The 16,727-nt window shown below is 40.6% G+C and overlaps 4 protein-coding genes across 7 annotated transcripts in view; 1 reads left to right on the top strand and 3 right to left on the bottom strand.

Annotated features, from left to right (window-relative positions):
• Positions 1–39: 39 nt before the first annotated feature.
• LOC136250113 (cilia- and flagella-associated protein 337-like) lies at positions 40–11,529 on the bottom strand. 3 transcript variants are annotated; one of them, XM_066042278.1, is made up of 24 exons: positions 11,277–11,527; positions 11,197–11,228; positions 10,954–11,146; positions 10,326–10,472; positions 10,219–10,278; positions 9,941–10,175; positions 9,840–9,886; positions 9,640–9,774; positions 9,407–9,592; positions 8,675–8,866; positions 8,370–8,627; positions 6,226–6,390; positions 4,101–4,256; positions 3,481–3,683; positions 2,445–2,486; positions 2,323–2,397; positions 2,117–2,265; positions 1,927–2,069; positions 1,460–1,618; positions 1,359–1,405; positions 1,253–1,306; positions 1,011–1,191; positions 806–952; positions 40–218 (listed from the first exon to the last, which is right to left on the bottom strand). In XM_066042278.1, exons 1-24 carry the CDS (start codon positions 11,415–11,417, stop codon positions 153–155), a joined length of 3,213 nt encoding a protein of 1,070 aa, XP_065898350.1. In that variant the 5' UTR covers positions 11,418–11,527; the 3' UTR covers positions 40–152. The 3 variants fall into 3 exon arrangements, with proteins under 3 accessions (XP_065898350.1, XP_065898349.1, XP_065898351.1); XM_066042277.1 differs by having other exon boundaries at positions 1,011–1,207; positions 1,257–1,306; XM_066042279.1 differs by lacking the exons at positions 40–218; positions 806–952 and having other exon boundaries at positions 1,039–1,191; positions 1,257–1,306; positions 11,277–11,529.
• On the bottom strand, positions 11,489–13,325 carry LOC136250119 (kelch-like protein 20). The gene has a single exon (XM_066042289.1). It carries the CDS (start codon positions 13,261–13,263, stop codon positions 11,533–11,535), a length of 1,731 nt encoding a protein of 576 aa, XP_065898361.1. The 5' UTR covers positions 13,264–13,325; the 3' UTR covers positions 11,489–11,532.
• LOC136250125 (guanine nucleotide-binding protein G(o) subunit alpha-like) lies at positions 13,224–15,219 on the top strand. Its single transcript, XM_066042296.1, has 10 exons — positions 13,224–13,382; positions 13,493–13,663; positions 13,742–13,833; positions 13,883–13,975; positions 14,024–14,184; positions 14,232–14,360; positions 14,413–14,542; positions 14,595–14,666; positions 14,718–14,805; positions 14,863–15,219. The coding sequence occupies exons 2-10, from the start codon at positions 13,540–13,542 to the stop codon at positions 15,051–15,053; spliced, it is 1,080 nt and encodes a 359-aa protein (XP_065898368.1). The 5' UTR covers positions 13,224–13,382; positions 13,493–13,539; the 3' UTR covers positions 15,054–15,219.
• LOC136250116 (RING finger protein unkempt-like) overlaps positions 15,183–16,727 on the bottom strand; it is a 7,950-nt gene continuing 6,405 nt past the window's right edge. For both annotated transcript variants that reach the window (XM_066042284.1, XM_066042282.1), the window contains 3 exons: positions 15,857–16,060; positions 15,690–15,809; positions 15,183–15,643 (listed from right to left, as the gene is read on the bottom strand). In XM_066042284.1, the coding sequence (XP_065898356.1) occupies positions 15,458–15,643; positions 15,690–15,809; positions 15,857–16,060 (510 nt within the window). In that variant the 3' untranslated portion in view covers positions 15,183–15,457. The remainder of the gene's footprint in view (positions 15,644–15,689; positions 15,810–15,856; positions 16,061–16,727) is intronic.

The raw sequence follows: 16,727 nt of genomic DNA, 5'->3' as shown, positions 1-16,727 counted from the left end.
TTGTAAGGATTCGTTGATTAATACAGAAGATTGACCGCGTCTGATGTCAGTGATGTCATTAAATGATTAATACACATGATTGTTTTTATATTTTACAGGAAGAAACTTCCCGCATCGCCCGCCGCCACACCACGTGCCGGCGGAGGTGCTTGTCATCTCCTCTGGCTAGCTGCTGCTGGCAGAAGTGTTGTGTCATTTTCATCTACATCACATATCACCTGTAACAGACCAGTCACCTATTACTGAGTCAATGATACTATATTAGCTATAGCTACGTATTAAGTGTATCTATAGATATTATACAGGTACTTGTGACTAAGAATATTCTGTGGTGCTAACAATCGCATTCAAAAATAACTATAGCTATAGCCATAATAGACGTTTTACATTCCTACATGCATGGTCACCAATGTACTTCAGAGTAACAGCTACATAGCATGGCTTAGCTGTGCGCATGTGCATGCTGATTGCATGCATGTGTGCATGCATGCCAGCATGTAGACACAGCATGAAACATGTACATCGTGTCATCACTGTTTTGTAAATTTGATGACTAATGGACTGATAACAAATGGTTCTTGTGATCTTTACAAGTAGCAGACCATTTGAGCATACAGTTATCATGATTCACCCCTAGTTACTAACCAGTCTATGATAGACCATGATGTTAGCTATAATAATAGGGTTGGGTTCACCACATACATGTGGCTTAAACACGTGTCAGTAGCCCGGCAAACTTGTGAATATCTATATCAGTATTATGTAAGGTTGCTATATAGTTGATGAAACAGGTGGCTGGCCTTACTGGCATTTGTAGTGCTTGGAAGGCTGAACACAGGTTCCCAAATCTTTGTGTTCTCTTGAGGTCAATGTCTGCATACTGTTCACGTCTCTCCTTTTTGCCCTTCATACGTTGTTGTATTGTCTTATTGTATGGCTGTCCTAGGGTAGGCTATGGTGATATAGGATATGACACACCACCACTCACACTGTAACACATTTCCACTGACCTTACATCCTAATAAAATGCTCATTCCTTTGCTCCAAGGTTGCTGTTGGGTGGGCATGGTTATTGACACATTGGAAGTGTGGTCAATTGATGATGAGCTAACGGATTCTTCCCCCTTGTTAGTCATAGGTTGTTCTGATTGGTCAGTTTCTCCTTCTTTTACAGATGCTAAGTGGGCGTGGCTAGTTGCAGATGGCACTACATAATGATCATATGCTGATCACATGATATGTGGTGTCTCACCCACCATTATCTAGTAGTCCTGATGATGGTCTCCTCATGACTCCCCAGGGGGTACTAGTGACGATGACATAATTCATCACTGTTACCATGGCTATTGCCTACTCACAGAGGATGCTGGTGTGTTGATGGGTCAGATATGCTCCAACGTTGCTCCTAGTGTGCAACCATGACTAGTGAAGTGTGAAATTGTCACCCCCTCCCCCTAACCTGCCCAAAGGTGCCGATATAGTTACCATTGATAGTCCACAATCTGGCAGTACAGTCAGCTGAGGCAGTCAACACCAGAGTTGAGTATTCATGTGGTATACACTCTATACTGACCACCTCTGCAACATGAGCATGCCACGATGATACCTCCTCTAGTCTCTAACCAATGACACAATCAGTGACATACATAATACATTGCAACAAAGTCAATAACGCAACACGCACATGTTATGCTGTTGTTATGATACTACTGCCACATACGTACCGGCCACCACCACTGCATATGGTCGATGGTATACTTTCACACACACACACACACACACACACACACACACACACACACACACACACACACACACACACACACACACACACACACACACACACACACACACACACACACACACACACACACACACACACACACACGATGACTCATGCAGTGACACATGACACAGTGTACATACCGTACTATTGTTACGACACCAACTAGTGATATCAAACACGGAAACAAATCCTGCAGTGTCCCCAGCTACCAGCAAGTTGTTAGTATGATCGGTAGTCAATGCCCACACATTCTCCTCATCAAACTGAGTAATCCGGAAAGTCCCTACTCTTCAGCTCACCGGCATGACTATCATATATGATAACACATACCTGAGGGGGTTTCCCTTCCAGTCAACTCATAACAACAGGCATCACCGTGTTCACTGGACACCAGGACCCCAGTACCCATGATGAGACGAGATTGTAGCCTACTCTTTAGGAAAACTAACTGGTCTACTGGAACATGTCGAGTCTTCAACCTACACATGGACACACTCACTGATCATAGCCCCTCCCACTTTGAAAGTTGCACTTACGATGCAGACTTTACTCGATGGTAGAAGTGGCGTCGGCTGGTTGGCCTGCTACTCCTGCTCTGTCTTGTACTGCATCTGTTGAGGGGTCAGATCTACCACTGTGCACTCTAAGTGATGCTCACCTTGAGGATGAGGTCACTATACTTTCAGTACGAGTTAATTGCCTGCCAGATGTGAAAATTAATAACTCAAGTACCTACATTTAGTACTAGTAGAGCGGCTAAGCGAAAAAATCGTTCACTTTTTGATAAAAGCACCAAACTTTGTACAACTTTAGCTTAATTCATACTATTTCATATTAGATACGGTGCCATTAAAATTATTAATCATATCATGCTCAAAGAACCTGACAAGTAAAATCAATAGAAAATGTATTTGGGAAGTCATAAAAGTGCATCATTGGAATATACTGAAACTTTTCATCTGCATATAGAGGAGCAAGGGATGGTCACATCCAAAAGCATCCAGGTCATTAGCTTGCCATGTTATGAAGCACGGAGGGTCATGGTATATGAAGCCATAGATATATTTCTATTGGATTGTGCCTGTATTTTTGACACTAAAATATTGGCTCCATTAGAGGTGCTTATAAACAGTTTATTTTACCACATTTTGAAGATCTTTGAAATGATTTAAGCAAAAATAAAGATTCTGAATGTACTTGTATGGTTTCCTAACCAGCTAGAAACTGATAGGCTTATAACCCAGTTTTAAAGTTTCAAAACATGTCCTAAGGCAATGAGTTTGACATGGCACCATATCTCAAATGATTTAGTATACCTTACTCAACTTCCACAGAAAATTTGGTGCTTTCATCACAAAGTGAGCGATTTCATCAAAATTTGTTGCTTAGCCGCTCTACTATACAATGCCTAGAAATATGTAGTCAGTAATTGGTTATTGATTTACTATTTTCAATAGATTATGTGAGTTACGGTTGACTGAGTGACCAAAATGTCCCAGGTTTACCAAGTCAAACACTTTTTACAATTCTTACTGATGTCTAGCACTGTGTACTGTATGTGTACTAGATGTACCAGTTACCACACTTGGTACACATACATGCATATGCTATGGTGATACATATTATACTGATGATAAAGTATATATTCCACTGCACGCACGCACACACTACAAGCAGAGGTAGTGGGAACTTACATGGTATCAAGCTTGCTAGCAGTTCTAGTCCTATACTTTGCTATGATCTTCTCACTGTCAACATTCCACACTATGATCTGCCCATCAAAACTACCAGTAGCCAGGTAGTTGGGTCTACAGTAAGCCACACACAAAATGTCGTCCTTGTGGTGAGTCTGACCTCCCTCACACTGCCAGAACTCATCAGGGTAGACTGTCAGCACCTGCAGCAACAGGAGGATATGTGATAACTTCAAGTACTCAGTATCACATGAAAAAACAGCTTGGCTGTAGAAAAGGTCGTTTCCACAAAAGTATTTCATACTGGTGACTGAAAGAATCTGGTGAGGCCAAGAATTAATGTAAATACTAAATACTAAATACAACTAACAAATGAAAGACTGAACAATGGTTCTTTGTCATTAATTGACTCACGATCAGTCTTGCTGCCTTCCTAATTAACTCTTACTTTGATAGCATGTAGTTGGATTGATGGCAACAGGTTTTTCTCTCTACTATGTACATATTTTGCTATCTCATTCACAAGAGAGTAAAAGATGGTGGGATTTTGCATAGCTGGTTTATGTACAAACACATGATTAGGATAATAACAGGGTTTATCAATTAGGTTAAATGCTTACATCAGCCACATCAGGAAATGTTGTAATCCTCTTATCCCACCCAACTGATAAGATCTTCTTCTTGTCTACAAGGTGGATCAGTCCGGTGACCTCATTTGCCTCCTTTGAGCTGGCCATCAGAGTCTTCTGACACTCTCCACTCAGGAAGTTCCACACCTGATCAAAGTGAATTGTTTGCAAACAAGTAGTATGGCTTCAACAGTAGCATAGTGCATGATGAGGGGTCTCACTGATAATTGATACATTACCATTGATATTATTATTGCTTATATAGACACATGTACTAGTGTCATCATAACTCATTCTACATCACAGAGCCTAATAGGTATATATTATGTCTCTCATTGCAAGATATTCTGTTTCATATTTCATGGACATTGGCATATGTAACGGTTACATCAGTGTGTTAATGCCCATGACATTAAGGCTGAATTTTTGGAAAAGGGTGGTTGACAATAAATTCAATACCATATTTTCAAAAACTGTACCCTCTTTATAATTAACTAATATAAGGATTTGTGAATCATGAAGTGGAATGATCTCATACAGTAGATACTACTGTTTTGATTAGTGAGATAGGAATAGCTATTAACAAAGAAAGAATGCGGTTTCTTGCTTGGCAAGATTTGCTTGTCATTCAGTTCACAAGTGTTAGCAACCATGGTTCACCAACCAGCGGCCAGTAAGTAGTCTTGTGGCACCTGTACTGCCTAAAAGGGTTGAAAAAATCCTGCCTATTCATGACTCAATCCACAAGCCAATACACTGAATTATCTAGTTGCACCCATTTTTTAGGGTCAGTCTATTCAAAACTCTCATTTCACTCTTGAATACTTTACTACATGATTTTCTCTTCCATTTAGTAGTTCAGCTTGTAGCTGTCATCTACGTCTGCTTACTAGAACTAACTGGTAAAGTAACCAATCCAACTTTCAGTGTTGGGAGTAACGCGTTACTTATGTAACGCGTTATGTAATATTATTACTTTTGTGGTAACAAAGTAATATAACGAAATACGCTATAAAAACAGGTAATATAACGCAAGCTACTTTACTTACAAATGTAACGCGTTACCTAAGTAATATAGTTACTGTAACGAGTCTAATATTACGTAATATTACGTAATATTATTACTACAAGTAACGAAGTTACTAATCTCGTTAGTTGTCCTCTGAGTAACGGCTATCCACAACGAAGTAACGAGACCTACTGAATGAAGCTTATTCACCAGCTTCTTACTTATAACCAAAATTTGCATATTGTCCAACAACGCAATCATGTCACGTGATAAGGTGGTAGTTTCATACGTGACAGCTTAAGACTGTGGACACAAAGTAATAAATATGACTTGTAATATTATTACAGTTACTTTATTTTATGGGTAATATGTAACTGTAACTAAATAGTTCAGTTGCAAGTAATATGTAATATGTAACTAGTTACTTTTACAAAGTAACTTGCCCAACACTGCCAACTTCATTACCATTCAAGTCACCTTGATTATCATTAAAACTATTAGTACTAGTATTACTGATAAAATACGAAAATTTATATTCAATAATGCATTTTATTTTTGAGTTTTTGAAAATTTAACTATTCAACAATTTCTTGTTATACAACAATATGTAATTTTGTCAGTATAATGATGTGAGGTTTCATCTGGGTTGCAGCATACATACACTTGTGTGGATTATTTACACAATTATATTGGCTGGGCAGCTAGTCTGGCTACCTTTATTTCCCATTGTCTAATTTTGTACCATCACATGTCAGAGTGTGCAGTTTATAAGTCACTACATAAATATGTGGTGAAACCTTCAGTAACCTTTGTGCTAATTATATTTCCTGATCTTTGTGCTAATTATATTTCCTGATCTTGGTAAGTCATTTTGCACACTAATGACAAGCTTGAGGATTTAATACACAGTACTTTGGATTTACAATTTATGAGGTAAGTTTTATAGTTTTATGAAAAAGTGCACAATTTTGCTAATATTATTGTGGGGGCTACACCACTATAGATACTAACAGTGGCCAGTGGTCTTATTACACAGTGACCTGTAGATTAGACCAGGTCTCATTGTATCACAATGTACCAACATCCGACAGCATTACATTATCATACCTTAATGTCTCCCTTACGTGATCCTGTAACCAGACGACGTCCAGAATTATCAATCGTCATGGCAGTGATCTCATTGTTGCCATGACAATCACCAAATTGGACGACCATTTCACCAGAGTCTATATCCCACACATTGACCTCTGACCCCTCCCCGCCTACCACCACCTGTAACCATGACAACACAAAATACTTAATAATCAACAGAATAATTGATCGTTATTGAATGGTATGACCAAGAGAGAGGACTCTGTTTACATGTTAAGGTACACCTAAGTCAGTTCTTTGGATGTTAGGGTTTGGTCAAAGGTGAAATTAACACAGGTGTTTGTACAGGACAGGCTGTGGGCTATTCTGTGAGCTATTAGATACTCTCCCTCAAAACTCTTGGCATAGTTGAACATGTAATTACCATCTTGCACATATTTCTTATACTATATGCTACTTCAATGGCAGATCAAGCATTGGGATAAACACCTTCCCCAAGTTCAGCTTAATAGTGCTATATCGCATGATGCTATACAAAATAATATATAGAAAAACAGCTGTATTAATGCTAGCTACATTTAAGACAGATTTAGAGGGGCCAAGACCATCCTCCCAACAGTCCTTTCCAGCAATATGTAGCTTGCAAAAAAACAATCAAAATATACTCTAATAGAGCAGTCTATGCAACTCTAATAATACAGTCACCACAAATATATAATCTGCTGAATTTGAGCCAGTTCCTACTCAACAAGACCTACTCAATATTGTAACTGGAATGAAGATCCTGTTTAAACCACTCAGATGCAATAACAAACACTACAGCTAGCTAGAGAACTTTTTTGGAGAAAGTGTTTGACCCGGTATAGCCCTCCCCTTGTCATCTATTGAATCTACCCCAATTAGTTGTGTTGATTGTAAATAAAAAAAATTCTCAAAGAATCAATAATACCGTATAGAGGGAAGCTTTGGTGAATTTGGCGATTTGTTACAAATTCGCCAAAGTTTAACCCACCAACAGAGTTGGGGGTAACGCGTTACGTAATAATATTACTTTTACAGTAACGAGTAATATAACGCGTTACATGACAAAGTAGTGAGTAATATGTAACGGATATTACATACGGAAATTGTAACGAATGTAATGCGTTACTTCCTTTTAAGGCGCATTGTATCCAGGCACATGATTGATTGCATTTTGGGTCCAGACAAGACTGGAGACAGCGCTATCTATAGGCATGAATAGTGTGTGCAAGATACAACAACAAAGTATGTATTTGTGGCTGAACTACACCAGAGAAACATGTGTCTCGCTCGTGGTACTTGTATAGGCTGGTAACTTGTATTTAGAAGGTTGGACTTACTTTATAGTTTGTAACGAACAAATGTAATATGTAATATTATTACTAGTTACAGCCCTCAGAGTAGCGAGTAATATGTAACTTGTTACTTTTTTTCAGTAAGTAATATGTAACTGTAGCGCGCTACATCGCGTAAAAGTAACGAGTAATATGTAACTAGTTATATTTTTAGTGTAACGACCCCAACTCTACCCGCCAATTACTCGTAGTGCCTCACATTAGCATCTTCATACCTAAGCATTGACCTTGAATTTGCCAAAGTTTATTTTGCCAAATGCAATTTAGCTTGCTATTTGCCATAGTTTCCCTCTATATGGTATAGATTGCCAAAACTGTGAAGCTGATATACTCTATTAGAACAGTCAAAGTAGTTTAAAAGAGATGCCAGTGTAATTGGCATCAGTTTTTTTAACCCAATCCACTTTTATCTCATCATTGTGCTAAACATCCTACTGTACCAAGTTCTATACCATGTCATGCACTAAAATTACATTGTACCAAAAAAAAATACAAACTACTTGTGACTAAATAGTGAACAGGTTGAAACCTTTCCATTTACAACCGGAATAATTTTTAGGCACCTTTAAAATCAACAACCATACAGCATATGAGCTGCACCCCTACTCTATGGATGGATCGATACAAACAACTGATCCAAGTCAAAGCTCCATATCCCGTGTAAACAATAGTTTAGTGAGGGTGAGATTATGTGGCATACAATGTATACATTCAATACTCAGACAGAAAACTGTATTAACAATTGTAAAATCTGCATACACACTACAAATAAACACAATATACCTGATGGAAAGAAACAGAATACAGGGCTGCACACAGAGGGTATTTCTGTGTAGTGACGGTCCATCTATTCTGAGAGTGGCCGTGATCAGTTATTCCTAACTGGTACTCTGCAATGTGTTCATTACACATTACTATGATACTGGAGGGGGAGTGGTAGAGGGGGCGTGGACCATAGTCTGGTAGTCGTTGGGTAAAGGGGAACCTCACTGTGATGTACTGTAGTAGCGTGTGCTCATTGAGGTCCCAACACATTAACACCTGTGCTATTAATACCACACGTTACTATTAACAGCAGCTGTTATTACCCCATCTTGTGAGAAGCTAAATATAGCATTATCTTGATCATCTATTAAAACAGCAATAATAGTGGAACTGTGCCCAGCCATCGTAGCAATGGATCTCCCCGGCACATAAGGGTTCCACATGTGTAGCAGGTGATCCATACTACCAGTGACTAGTATGTCCATTTTGTGGGAGAAGTCAAAGCATGACACACCCTATAATGTGATAGGCAGATAGTATAATAATTATTGCATTGGTGAGACCTCTTAAATAAGCTGCAGTGAGACCTGGTCTAATAAGGTCACTGTGCAATAAGGTCACCTTGTAACCATGTGCTTGTAGCAAACCATCAGTCTACATTTTGTAGACATTCTTGCAACACACTTTACTGATTTTAATCGTACATCAGCAATTCAGCCTTATATCCCTGGAGGGTCTTGCTGATTAAAAATAAACATTTAAGAGCACAAATATATTCATCACATCAGTTAGTTTATCTCTTGAATTTTAATGGCAGTTCTTTTTAAAGCTAAGGGGTGTGTCCCCAGGATATATATATATATATATATATAAAGAGTTGAGCACTTCATTGAATGTAATAGTATAGGTGACTGTTATATACTGCTCTATTAGAGTATCTTTCATCTTAATCTCCCCTGTCAGACCCGTTATATGTACATTCACATTTATCCAGAAAACTTGGATTGGCTGTCTGTCCAGGTCTCACTGCATTACTGAAGAGTTGCCACACTAACCTTCCTCAGATTAAACACATAGGGTTTCTTCTTCTGCTCAATATCACTGATCACCAGAGAATTATTACTACTAGCTGAACATGATATGAACGAGTGGTTGTGTGGGATGTACTGGATCTGTTGTACCCAGTCATCATGAATACAAGGTATGATCTGACACTTGGGTGATCTCCCCTCCATGACGTTCTGTTGTTGTTGTACAGTCATGGTAATGTATGGGTGGGGCTGCCTACCTGCAGAGTGATCCTAGCAGGTCTGGAAGAGGTGTCCACTCCAGTGAACAATCTGATGGTAGGGGTGGGGAAGTGTAGTATAGTAACATTACCTGACTCATCGCCACACAACAGGTATGATGATCCTCCTGGTTGCTGTATTAGGATAACCAACATAACTAATATTTCATTGGCAAAAAAACTCTTTCATATTTACTAACCTGTGGCTCATAGTAGTAATCCAGGCACAGTGGTATATGTGATAATTCTGTATAGTGTATTGATATACTACCATCAGAAAATGAGTATAATCCGTGCACACCTGATAATCTATGCTGACAGTGACACAGTGTAGTTGACAAGTCGAGGAAGAGTAGTTCATTAGATGTGGTTGCCACTACTAATTTGTTACAGTTGTTCATTAAGATACAGTCAGTGACCCAAAGTGCCCCACTGCCACTAGCTCGTGAGTGTTGAGGACTTGTGGTTTGCTGTACTGTAATGTTACAGCCTCTCTGTAGCTGCATTGAACTGCTCCACACACACACTGCACCATCCTGAGACCAACATGACACACTGACCTACCTACCTATTCCTCACCTTGCTAACTGTAATGTAACGGGGAGGATTAGTAGCATACATTATACGGCAAATGGTCTCCTGTTAAGGGACAGTGACACGCATATGGGAGGGTAGGACGGACACACCTTGTTGTACATGTTGTGACGTAGCTTCACTTGGGACTGGAATGGTACTGGTCTACCATACACTAACCTGTCCTTATCCTGGAACTGCATCAACAGGTAGGAGCAAAACTGGTTCCAGTCAATCAGTCCATCACATGTGGTGTCAATCTGTGTGCAACACCAGTTATTGTTAAGTATGATGGCTGTTGTTGCTGTGGGCTAATACTGTATAGTAGAAAATTTCTGCACAAAAGGAAACAACCTCCAAAAATTAAATTTCTTATTACACAGGTACTATATGTAATCACTGATGTATAGATTGTTGAATGATAGCTCAATATTTGAGGATGTAAAATTTAAAAACTGCAAAATCCATAAACGCAAGGTGAGAAATATTGCACTAAAAATTAGTCCTAGCTATACACAGTAAAGGTATTAATATAACAGAGCTGTAGGCATAGGTGACACCTATTATAGTGACATCTTAGAAGTGTAATACACACCTGAGGCAATAACAACACATATTACTACACAACACATATTACTTACTGGGACATAAATACTATATAGCTAACATAGTTAACTACAAGCCCAGCTAGCTGTACAATCAGTTATACTTAGCTATATAATGTGTGTAGAGGAGCTGCACCTTCACGAACAGCAGTGACAACACGTGATCTTGGTCCCGTACACCTAGTAGCTCGCTGATGGCAAACTTAAACTCCTCCTTGGTGAGGTAACCATCTTCATCGCTACTGCCCTGATAAAACCTGTCCTTTAGCTGTTCAAATTGCTCCAAACTCATTTTATCTTCAACGTGCATGGCGCTGTTAGCCACACCTCTAAATACACGTATAATGCAGACAGCATCACGCAATCCTAACCTCCCTACCTGCTGGGTATCGGCTGGTTAGTTGGCGACGCCTGTGTAGTAAAATAGTTAATGACTGCGCCATTAGCACGGGTCTGTACCTGTCCTGGTTGATCACCATCAGGTAAATCTATCTTCGGTACGGTCAGTAGTGGGAGAACTTCCTTAGCTATGTTCTTCAGCGAGTGAGAACTAATTGTACTGCTGGCGAGCTGTTCTGGACTAGTACGAACACTGTCCATCTTCTAACAAGTTTGCTGGTGGGCAGTGCACCCGCTAACTACGTCCTTCTTCCCACCCCAGACATCAAACAAACAATACTACAAAATTCAGTTGGCATGGAAACAATTAATTATATTACAATAGCGCCACACCCGCTGCGGCGCGGCAAGTGTTCATGTCAGCAGACACCTCCCATTTGTCAGCCACTACATCATACACTTCAGTAGAGCGAAGATATGAAGGTCCATTAATACCACCCACAGCTAGTATCTTTGTCCCCAGAGTAGCTAGGCACACCCCATCTCTTGCTGATAACATCTTGGCACTGTTAGCCCACTTGTTCGTCCGAGGGTCATAAAACTCGACGGAGTCCAGACGAGATGTACCATCATTTCCTCCAGCAACAAAAATTCTCTGATCTAGTGCAGCCACACCAATTCCAGCCCTTGGTTTGGTGAGGGGCATCAACAGGCTCCAGCGGTTGATGTGAGGGTCATACACTTCTACAACATTGAGAAAAGATGACCCATCATTTCCACCAAAAACATACAGTTTGCCGCTGAGTACAGCAACTCCAGGGAAACTTCTTCTGGTATTCATCTGGGATACTGTACTCCAAATGTTCTTGTCCAGATCAAACCGTTCAACTGCCTTGAGACATGACCGGCCATCATACCCTCCTGCAGCATACATAGCCCCACCCATCACACCGACACCTACACCTGACCGACAAGTGTTCATAGGTGCAACAAATGACCAACTGTTGTGCACTGGATCATAACATTCAACGCTGTTTAGTCTGACTGATCCATCTGAACCACCAACTGCATATATCTTTCCTTCCAATACACCAGCTCCTAGTTGCTGTCTCCGCTGTACCATCTCACGAGACTGTTCCCACTTACAATCCAACATGTTGAAACACTCAACAGAACGAGTGATACTCTCTGAGGACTCTTTACCCCCCACGGCATACAAGGAACCAATGGTGGAGTATCGAGGTACCATCCTTTCATTCAAATCATCCCTCTGGTTTGGCAGTAAATGATAACGCTTCGCCTCGTCAAGGAGATCTCTACATTCTACGTTCTCCTTGATGTGAGGGTTGACATCAACTGAGTTCATCAGGTAAGGAATGGACAAAAGAGAGAGTCGGACATGACTCAACAACTTGGGAAGATGTTGTAGTCTCTCATCCACGTCGTACTCCACCCACTTCATGACAGCCTCATAAACCTCCTCTTCCTCCTTCACATTTAATTCATCACTTTTTATCAGCAACACAATTTTTTCCCAAGAGTGGTCACGAAATTCTGAACCCTGCACGACATCAACAAAGTTCTTACGGGCAAATTTGTCTATCACACTGGAGAGCTGTGGGCAACCATTAGCCTCAGCAAAACAACGTATTCCCAGGCAGTTTGAAGCATCTAACTGTTCTCTCAAGAAATCACAACACAACTCCTGCACTTCAGTTAACTGCAGCAGTGAAGTAGCTGCCAATATTTCCTGTACATTGTTAACATTAATATCAATTTCCCCGGTGTATGTGAAATCGACCAGGGCTGTCATAATGTCTGGCTTTACTCCCTGTATATCCACCACATCCTGTTGACTCTCCTTCACCTCATGAGTGAACATGGCGAGGAAATAGGCGCTACACGCGGCCAAGACCGCGCGGTGTGTCCGTATTTCAGTAGCTTGTCCATCACTGTCGTACACACGCAGTGTAACGTCGCACAACTTTCGGTGGTGGCGGAGGGTGTTTATCCGCGACAATACCCGCCTGCTGAAAGTGTCCCTCGTGTCTGTCGCTTGTTGGGAAGAAGGCCCGGGGTCGGATGTGTCTATCTCTTGCTCGCTCATGTACACACGTGGGCCTTTTGGGAGAAGTGATTATAATATAGTAGCTCACGTGCGACACAACTAAAATGGAAGCAGGGTGTTAGCGCAGTCGCCTTGTCACTTTCATAGTTGACAGTTTAGTAAGTGGCTGTTTGTTACTTACTGTACCGTACTTCGTGTGTTGTGAATACGGGTGGGGCGTTACGTTGCAACGTCCTGCTGTCATTGTGGGTGGTATTTGTGTTACTAGAAAAAGATTGAGAATTGGAGACATTGAAGTGAAACGCGTGCGCTACGATGGGCGGTTGCGTTAGTCAAACGCCCGAAGAGCGAGAGGCGAAGTCGCGTAGTTCAGCTATAGACAGAGATCTTCGCCAGGATGCCAAGGAATTTGAGAATACGATCAAGATCTTATTGCTAGGTATGCGATCTGCTGTGCTGGTAGTGGGTAGCGTTATGTGTTTGTGTCAATTTGGACCGTTAATTATTGCACTGTTAGGTGCTGGCGAGTCTGGCAAGAGTACACTGGTTAAACAAATGAAGATAATACATGGAGATGGGTATAGCACCAATGAATTAACCAGCTTCAAGGTACACCCCCTGAAGTCACCATAATCAAATTATCCAATATATGCTATAGAGCACTATACACAGTAATCTACTGCTGTCTGTTGCTGTCGTGATCAAGGCAATGGATAAATTAGAAATTACTTTAGCTGATCCATCAAACCAGGTGGGTGTATGTCCTCTAGTCAGAGAGGGGATTATCCTTCCACTGTAGGCGCATGCCTCAGGAATACTGAGCTGCCCCACCCCCTTGGAGCCAGGTAACTTGATCCCAGCCGGGGTTGGTGACTCACTCAAGATGATTTGGAATGACGGTGGCTTCCAAGAATGTTACAAGCGTGCCTATGAGTACCAATTGAACGATTCAGCTCCATAGTAAGTGTCTGTGTATTGTGAGCATGTCTCTAATGTTAGTGTATTAGTTATTTTGAAGAGATGGGTCGTATCTTGGACCCATCTTACACACCCAATGAACAAGATGTGTTACGATCACGTATTCGTACCACGGGAGTTGTGGAGACCTCTTTTAAAGTTGGCCGATTAATATACAGGTTGGGGGTATGGCATATAGTGGGTATGCAGTATACGTGTACTGTGTCACAGACTTGTGGATGTTGGTGGGCAGAGGTCAGAGCGAAGAAAGTGGATACAATGTTTTGATGATGTGAGGGCAGTGTTGTTTGTAGCAGCTCTAAGTGGCTATGACATGACACTATTCGAAGATGGCACTACTGTAAGCTGACAGATATTTCTATTCCACTTGTTAATCTAGTGTTGTCTGACAGAACCGGCTGGAAGAGTCACTGAACTTGTTTCAAGCGATTTGCAACAACAAATTCTTTGTGAAAACTTCTATGGTATGACAAATTGCTAATAATTTGGTGCACTTGTTACCGCTATACTCATAGATCCTGTTCTTAAACAAGATGGACTTGTTTACAGACAAAATCATGACATCAGAACGTCACATACGACTATATTTTCCAAAGTACATAGGTGAGTATATTACTGTGTATGTGGGCATGGCGTATGCAACTGAATGGTGACATACAGGGGATGATCGTGACGCTGATTCTGCTGCAAAGTTTATTCAAGAACAATTCCAAGCAAGGAACATGAATAAGGACAAGCTGATCTATCCACATTTCACCACAGCCACGGACACCAGTAATATTCAAGTTGTATTTAAAGTTGTATTGGAGACAATCATCCGAGAGAATCTGCAAGCTGCAAACTTGCTCTAACAAGTACTACAGAAAGCACCAGAGATAGTATATATATTATATATATTTTAATGTGGACAGTATAGATAGATAATACATTAAATGTCTGTTTTGTTATTTCATGTGTGACGATCGATGATCATTACAGAATTAAATATTTTAATAATAAATTTCATTGACAATTTAACTCATATATCACAGAGTGGCGCCTACATTGAATACTCCTAATATTAAAGGTTATAAAAATGCACTATAATTATATATACAAGATCAGGCCTAATAGTTACTCTGGACAAAAAACTGCTGAAATGAATGTCCAATAAAAATCTGATAATTATCTGATAAACAATTCAAATGATGGACCATTTGAATTAGTACTACTAAAATGAGAACATCCTAAGGGGACATGGCTGCTGCGGTGGCTGTTACAATGGCAGGAAAACAGTGGACCTGCTGCTTATAGCCATGTTACAGTGGGGACAGGGAGATCCTTCGTTGAGTGACTCCGCACATGACTCACACAAGACACAATGCTTGCATGGCAGCGTGACGACACAACGCTGGTATTCTTGACACTTGACACACTTAGTAGAGTGTCTATGACTGATCACCTGTTGGTGGTGTACTAAACACTGGTAATACTGGATAACAACTTACAGCTTCCAATTTGTCTACGTCACTCTTCAATTGGACATGTAATTGTTCTAATGTGCTCAATGATAACTTGTCTAATGTACTGGCATCAGCCAGTTTGTGAAGGTGTATAGAGTGGTGTGTCTGCATGTGGGGTACATAACATCAAGTTGCACAACCACACTCCTTACCTGTTGTTCTTGTTCTCGTCTAATCATGTCCCTCTCTTGACAGGCCAGGGTTGCTCTGTTGTTGGCATCCTCTGCTTCGTGTTTCCATGCATCGCAAACTTGTTTAGCTTGTCTCCAGTTGTCCTCCCAAGTAGCTAGCTTAGCTCTAGCTTGTTTCAGCTCCTCCCTCAGGTTAAACAATTCATTCTCCATTATCTGTGAGCCCTACATAGTAGAACAACACTCGGTGGTACCTCACCCACTATTTGATCCCCTTCACGAGTCTAGAGTTGTGTAGCAAGTACGAGTACCCGATAGTAACATACTTTGTGTGTATTTGTTGTGAACAATGGTCAGGAACAAAGTATGGTATCTGTTTCAACTGAGATCATGTCTTACTAACACCAGTGATGCCATAAAGGAAATTAGGAGGTGAGAGAGAGTAGTGGTAACATACAATAACAGACAAACACTACAAAGTTGGAGTACACATTACACTAGCAGAAATGGCTTCTTATGGCACACATTCGATTGTGTAAGAGCAGTCATGTTTGTAGTTCTTTAGGTCCATTTTGCTGTAAAACAGAAATCTTTTGTCTTCCACAACCCCATACCAACCCTGTTGTGGGGTTGGCATAAACATTGAAGGTTGGGAAGCAAGGACCAAACTTTCTTGGAATTTTGTACTAGATACCTCTTTGAGTCAGTATCTAGTCTCGCATGGCCAGATCACTGTCATACAGTGCCCATACCAATTTAAAATTATAAGTGCTTACTCTGAAAAGGGTCAGGACTGTGTACCATAGGCCACTCATTTTTCATACGTCCAGCCACACAGGGTATTAATAAATTCCAACAAGTCTCTTCACTTTCATGCACCACATGAAGCATG

Source organism: Dysidea avara, chromosome 3 (assembly GCF_963678975.1).
Source record: "Dysidea avara chromosome 3, odDysAvar1.4, whole genome shotgun sequence".
NCBI lineage: Eukaryota > Metazoa > Porifera > Demospongiae > Dictyoceratida > Dysideidae > Dysidea > Dysidea avara.
Note: the sequence above shows the minus strand (reverse complement) of the source record. Positions and strands in the feature narration are given on the sequence as shown.

Excerpts from the sequence above, each read along its gene's own strand:
- LOC136250113 (XM_066042277.1), bottom strand. The coding sequence starts at position 11,417 with ATGGACAGTGTTCGTACTAGTCCAGAACAGCTCGCCAGCAGTACAATT. Across the intron at positions 9,593-9,639 it reads CTGCTAGGATCACTCTGCAG|AACGTCATGGAGGGGAGATC; the intron begins GTAGGCAGCCCC and ends CAACAACAACAG. Across the intron at positions 8,628-8,674 it reads TTAGCTTCTCACAAGATGGG|GTGTTAATGTGTTGGGACCT; the intron begins GTAATAACAGCT and ends TTAATAGCACAG.
- LOC136250119 (XM_066042289.1), bottom strand. The coding sequence starts at position 13,263 with ATGAGCGAGCAAGAGATAGACACATCCGACCCCGGGCCTTCTTCCCAA.
- LOC136250125 (XM_066042296.1), top strand. The coding sequence starts at position 13,540 with ATGGGCGGTTGCGTTAGTCAAACGCCCGAAGAGCGAGAGGCGAAGTCG. Across the intron at positions 13,834-13,882 it reads ATGAATTAACCAGCTTCAAG|AGCACTATACACAGTAATCT; the intron begins GTACACCCCCTG and ends TATATGCTATAG. Across the intron at positions 14,806-14,862 it reads ATATTTTCCAAAGTACATAG|GGGATGATCGTGACGCTGAT; the intron begins GTGAGTATATTA and ends GGTGACATACAG.